General features: G+C 43.9%; 1 protein-coding gene across 1 annotated transcript; it reads right to left on the minus strand.

Annotated features, from left to right (window-relative positions):
- Nucleotides 1–3,794: 3,794 nt before the first annotated feature.
- Nucleotides 3,795–4,869, minus strand: LOC136295355 (G-protein coupled receptor 55-like). Its single transcript, XM_066193854.1, has one exon. It carries the CDS (start codon nt 4,861–4,863, stop codon nt 3,946–3,948), a length of 918 nt encoding a protein of 305 aa, XP_066049951.1. The 5' UTR covers nt 4,864–4,869; the 3' UTR covers nt 3,795–3,945.
- Between the last annotated feature and the right edge of the window lie 1,431 nt (nt 4,870–6,300).

A 6,300-nucleotide genomic window follows, 5' to 3' on the forward strand; every position in this document is an offset into this window, starting at 1 on the left:
TTTCAGAGGGCTTCTGCCTAGCATCTACACTGCTACAAATTTGTCTTCAGGTCATGTTGCTGCCCTTCTGCAGAGAGAAGAAAGGGAAATTTTAACCCATTTTAGCAGCAGTAAAAATGCAAAAACATTTTGACAGAAGTGAAGCATAAGAAAATCTCTATAAAACCCTTTTTATTTCTGTTGAGAATTATTTTTCTGAAGCTTTTTCTCATTACCAGTGATCACAGATGTGATATCGTTCATGGTAAATACTTTTCTCCATTCATTGTATGTGAATATCTTTTATAAAATATATAAAGTGATTTTTTTTTTACTTGTTCATTTTTTTATTCCCAAAATAGTAAAAACTCTGTAGAATTTTCTGCATGCCTGGTACAAATATTTTTTTCATCTGGGAGATGAATACTTTGGTTGGTGGTTGTTTGTAAATATAATTGGTGATGTTTTCTGTTAAATATTTTACTATTTCCCAAGCTAAACAGATACTTCCTGAACCTGACACATAAGATAATAATTGTACTGGAAGACAAGAAATTTGGAAAGCAAAGGACAGATGTGCAGAGTTAATCTAAGTCTGAACCTCACTAATTTCCCAGGTGAGTGAGGCTGCAGGGAATAGAGCATTTGCTGCTGAAGCACATGCCCAGTCTCTCAGTGAAACCTCCAAAGAAGTGAGTGGGAAAATTGCTTATGTGGACAGGATACAGGCTTGAATGTCTGCAACACTTGGCAAGACATCTGGCAGCCTCAGGGTGCATTTCTGAAAAGCCCCTCAATTGAAATACCTTGCTTGGCCCAAAGGGTGAAGTTCCTCTGCAAAGCAGCTTCATCAGCTCCCATGACCCGCTGTGCTTTCAGTGCTGGTTCAAACCTTTTGCCTTTCACTACCCAAATGCAAAGCCAAGTGCAAGTAGAAAACATGCTCTATAGCAGCTCTCTAGCCCCCACTGCATTTTTTTCGAATAAACTAATGATTTTAAGCTAAGAACTGTATGTGTTAGGAATGAGTCCTCGGTTCTTGGGGGCAAATGGTTTCCAAACAAATCCTTGGGTTTGCTTTCTTCTTCTTCATATGAATTTCAGGTTTTCAGACTCTTTCTCCTTTTATTTCTTAGCACTCTACATCTTTTAATAGTCTCTTGGTGATACCTCATGTCATGGTTTAGATATAAATGCCTGCCAATGAGCAAGCTGCTGCAATTACCCACCTGAGCAAAGAAGGGATCAGACAACACCACATTTGACCTGGACAGTGAATGTTCAGAGGCCCAGAAACAGTAAGATCCGGCAGGGAAATTCTGAATAGAAAGTATTGCCTTTACAAAATTGTAATTTCTCCTAGGAATGCAGAATGAAGGTCATTTCTGTGCCCTGATCATTGGTGCTGTCTTAGAGCTGACAGAGGTACTGTGGGCCATGTGGAGAGGCAGGGAGCTCAAACTGTGCCTGGCTGTACCCTGACAATGGACGGGTACTTGCTTTTCCACACCTCAGCCTGTTTGCTTCTAGAAAAATCAGTGGCCAGAATCACTGGAGAAACACAGAGAAGATGCTCAGGAGAAGAAGAAATGCCTCAAGCATTTTTAACTTGTCCTTTCTACAGTGTTAATGCTTAATCTGGTCAGCATCCCAGCCCCTTCTAAGCAGTCTGTTATTGCTGAGGAAGGTAGCCTAGGAGCCAAAAATTCCTAAATTTAGTGTTCATCTCCCTGCTGTCTACCAGCACTCTAAATTAAATTACAGTGCAAGTTACTTTATGATCTGTGGGACCAAGGACAGCAGGGTAACAAAGCAAAGAACAGGCGTAGTCAGTAAAAAGCTGAGCAACAGAGGAAGCATAAAACTACAGGTAAGCTTCTAGTCTCAGTTATTGCAATGTAAGCCCAAAGTCATGCCAGTGAAACTAATGGAGCTGCTCAGGCTACAGAAGAGCAACTGGGACCAGTTTTCTCATCCACTTTGGCATTTTCTGCCTCCCGAGGTCCTGACGCAATCCCTGTTCCCTCTGTTCAGGCACTGTCAGTTAAACCTGCGGCCCTCTTGGCATGGCCTACTGCTTTGAGATGTGAACCAACTCTTTTGCCTCAACACGATTTTATTCTATGATTTGTTAACTCTTTTTCCAAAAGGAGCCTGAAGTTGCAGTTGTAAAATCTTTGTGTCTCCTGAAGTGTTGTTAGTTAAGAGGTAAGTTATGAGCAAGGACCTGCTGAGGATTCCCTGCCTGCTGGTGGGGATATTCAGTCAGATATTCTGAACTGACTGAGGCAATCAGTGGAAATGGGGAGGGAATTCTTGCTGGAATATCCTCGTGCATTTTATTTTCAGGCACTTTTTAATAACCAGGATATAAGGTAAATACACAATCCGAGTCTTCTCAGAAGCACAATTCATCGCCTGAACACCGAAAGGACTCTGCCAACAGCAGCACATATTTAGGTCTGTGTTGGGTCAGTGCTCCCAACAGAAACTGGATTTCTTTGGTACAATCTCATATGTAGATTCACTTCAAAAACATTCACTTTGACAGACTGGAGCTCCCACATGTAAATCTGCAGCTCAGGGGAGAAATCAATACATAGTTTGTGCATTACCCTTGTCAAAATGTGTGGAAAAGAGACAGTTCAAAGGCTGGGATTAGTATCCCTGCCTCGAAGAGGTACTGCAAGGATCCAGCTCAGCATGAATATAAAAATTTAGCTTTGGTTGCTAAATCAGCCTCATCCCTCAGGAAGGTGGCAGCTGATTGCTGGGACAGGGTTGCAGGCAGCACTGGGGGTGGCCCAGAGCAGTGGGCTGCCTCTGCAGCCTGGATGCTCCTTGTCTTTGGGTTTATCTGTGCCTGTGACCACTGATAAGAAGTAACTGACTGGCATGTAAGGCTCTTGCTGCTTGATTATTTTTTATTGCCTTGTTTGCTTGGCGAATAGCAGTGCTCAGCTTGCTCTGGGGTCCAAAAGGTTGCTTTCCCCCAGGGTTCTGTGTGTTTCTGGCTACTGCTTTAGAGATCAGGGCTGCTCTTATCTTATCCCCCCATAAGGTGGGGGTTGTTCCTTCAGGTTCATGTGTTTGCCACTACATTGGACTAGGGGATTTTATTTCATGCTCTTGTTTGGTTTGGCTCTGTTTACGAAACTATGTTTGTCACCAAGCAGGAAGGAGTAGATGTGAAAAGCCTGCAAGCAGGAGGGGAGCTGGTGAGGAAGCCTGGAATGGGTGAGTCAATCGATGTGTGCAGTGTGGAGATTTGAGGCAGTGGCAGCATTAGTTAGATGTGTGAGGATGTAGTCACAACGGCTGTCACTAAAACAAGCGCTGCACCTTGCAGAGCAAGTCAAGCAGTGAAGGAATGACATGGAGATCTTGCTAATACCCATGTGAACCCAAAGCTGCCTTTGTATTTAGAATTACAATCTTTTTTTTTTTTTTTTTAAAGCATGTGCAAGTCTCAACCTGCCAGGTGTTTGTATGTGAGGACAAGGTTACATGACCAGGAAAGGGAAGCCAGCAGAATTTAGCCTGAAGCTTTTTACCATGAACTTCGAGTCTTTGTTTCTTACCAGACCAAGTCTGTAGTGACTAAAGTTTTGAAGACGGTTTGCAGGTACAGTGCGGACAGGGAAGCTGAAATATGCTACCGCATATAAGTGAACATTTTTTTCTCTTCTAAGTAAAGAAGAATCACATCCAAAGAAATATGCATCACTATTTATAGGAATAATTAAATTTCTTTTTACCCATAAATAATAACAAGAGACATTATGGAAAGAAATAAAAAAAAGTTAGGAACAGTGTCCTGGAAATGGACTTAGTTTTGGTTTTTAGGAAATATTTTCAGCTGTGAATATTTAAAGCAAACTACTTAGTTAAGAAGTTCAGAACCCTGTACTTTCCACAAAAGCCTCTCCACACTTCATCTCAAGTAATGAACATGCAGTACATAAATCAAGGCTTTTGCATGGCTCTTTTTCCACTGTTTTGCAGTGGGTCTTCCAAGGACTCCTTTAAAACAAAATAATAGCACACCCCATCAAGACAGCAGTTCAGGTTTGCCCAGGAAAGGGTGACCTGAACAGTGTCTCGTAGCACTTGTTGGAAACTGATGTGGATAATGTTGTTCTTCACCAAAAAGTACATGAAGTATGCCACGTGGTAAGGTGTGAAGCACACCAAGAAGGCCACCAGGTTTGTCACCAAGATCCTCTCTGCCCTGGTGCTGTGTGTTTGGGGGTTGTCTGGGTTTCTGTGCCTTCTCAGGCACCGGACAGTCTGAGCAGTGCAGAAGGTCATGGCTACCATGCTACCAAAGAAGATGAACTCCAAGGTGCTGAACAGGCCTGCGTTCTCCCATGTGCTCTTGGAGAAATTATGGAAGCAGGATGAGATGTTGTGGCCCTTTCCATGCAACTGGAAAGTAGAGGCTGTCCCCACGGAGGTGCCCAGGCAGATGAGAGCACAGACCATGGCAGCTTTCTTGATGGACCTGAGGGTGAGGGCCACAAACGGGTACTGGATAGCGATGTACCGGTCCACGCAGATGCACAGGGAGATGAGGATGCTGCCATACATGTTCACAAAGTAAAGACTCTCCAAGGTGGAGCAAAACACAGACCCCAAATTCCAGTTGTCCTGAAGGTGGTAGGAAATGATTTTAAAAGGAAGAGTAAACAACAGCAAAGTATCCAGGAATATAAGAGCTATCATGTAGACTGTAGATTCTGACAGCTTTTTAACCTTAAGAAACAGGAATGACAGAGCCATTGTGTTGAACAGCAATCCCAGGATAAAAGTGGGCGTGTACACGATGAGCTGGAAGAGTTCCACAGCAGCACTGATATTGCCCTTGCCATGGGTGTCATTCATATCTCCAGGTATGCTGGAAGAGAAGAAAATCACCACAAGGAAGGATGGAGATCACACAGAAGACATAGAACGAAGGCTAGTGAGGTCTCTATGTGTCCACAGTCTTGGAAATACTTTTTTCCCCTCTTGTACTGCTGTGTGCTGAATTGTAGCTCCCAGTAACATGGAGCTGCTCAGTGCCAATGATTCTGGGGCAAAGTTGTACCACAGGGGGGGATAGGGCTTTCTGGTGTCCAAGCCTCACTTGCACTGTTCACTGTAACCCCAGACTGTGCTGTCCTGTAATTTAGGCTGGGCAGAGTATGTGACTGCACCATCCTCTTGGAGGGATTCATTCTCTGCAGAGCCAAGGTAGCAGACACTGATTTTAGGGTTTCTTGGATCGCCAGGGTGGAAACAATTATGTGGATCCGGTTTCCTGCATCAAGCTATCATAAGAGATCTCGGGGACCCAAGAACATAAGGGTCCCCCACATTTATTAATGTGAAGATCCCATACAGTCACTGCCATCCTGCACCTCTCCCACCACCCCTGGGCAAAGAGGGAGGACTGTGAGTGCCCTGGCCCTTCTGAAAGCTGTCTAAAAGCTGCAGGCAGGAAGCTTCCAACAAGCTATTTCTAGCAGAGGTTAAGTCTTTAGTAAAAGGATGAGATTTTGTCTAAATCAGGCAGACTTACCACAGCAGCCACAGGGCTTACAGGAAACATGCAACTGGATTCTCCTCTGCCGAGAGGGGACAGAAAGTGTGGCAGGCACTCTCTGAACTGGGGTTGTGAAGTAATTCTCGTCTTTAGAGGAAGGTTCTGGCTTGATCCTGCCCTCAGACTCTCCTGATAAGGACCAGGAAGGTGCTCATTGGTTTCTGCAGTGCTGTAGTCACTTAAAAATGCAAATGCCCAGGAATACCTGATCCTTTCCTCCAGCCAGTTCCATGACTGCAAACGGAACCTGTAAATGAAGTCTGTCAGAGATCTTCCTGTCAGCACCCAGAAATTGCTTTCTCCTGCTGTTCTCTAGTTTTCACTTCCAGCCAGTGTCTTTCCTACACGAGTTGCTGATTTTGATGTTGTCCCATTTTAAATTTGTCCACTGTTTGTCAAGTGAGCAGTCAAAGTTTCTGTCCTGCAGAACAAGTCACCCCCCTGAGTATTTCACAGGTAAACTCTCCCTTGCTGTGGTTTGAGAGATTAAGATCTCTTTGAGTGAGATTAAGATCAGCAAAAAGGAAATGTAGTTCTTTGCTCCTTAAGGACACAGTAATATCAGGTAAATGAGACTCTGTAAGTTACTGGCTCAGACAGAAGTAAGAAAAGCAGCGTGAAGCACTGTGAGTCTGATGCTGGGAGGGAGCTCATCTCTGAGAGAGAGCCAAAGGGAGGAAAAGTTAATTAAGGAATTCCTGAAAAGTAATAAATACTGACAAAGTTCCTTACTT

The sequence above is a fragment of the Chamaea fasciata genome, unplaced genomic scaffold (genome assembly GCF_029207755.1).
Source record: "Chamaea fasciata isolate MVZ Bird 193981 ecotype frontalis unplaced genomic scaffold, bChaFas1.0.hap1 SCAF_11, whole genome shotgun sequence".
In the NCBI taxonomy this organism is placed as follows: domain Eukaryota; kingdom Metazoa; phylum Chordata; class Aves; order Passeriformes; family Sylviidae; genus Chamaea; species Chamaea fasciata.

Coding starts and splice junctions, on each gene's coding strand:
- LOC136295355 (XM_066193854.1), bottom strand. CDS start 4,863: ATGAATGACACCCATGGCAAGGGCAATATCAGTGCTGCTGTGGAACTC.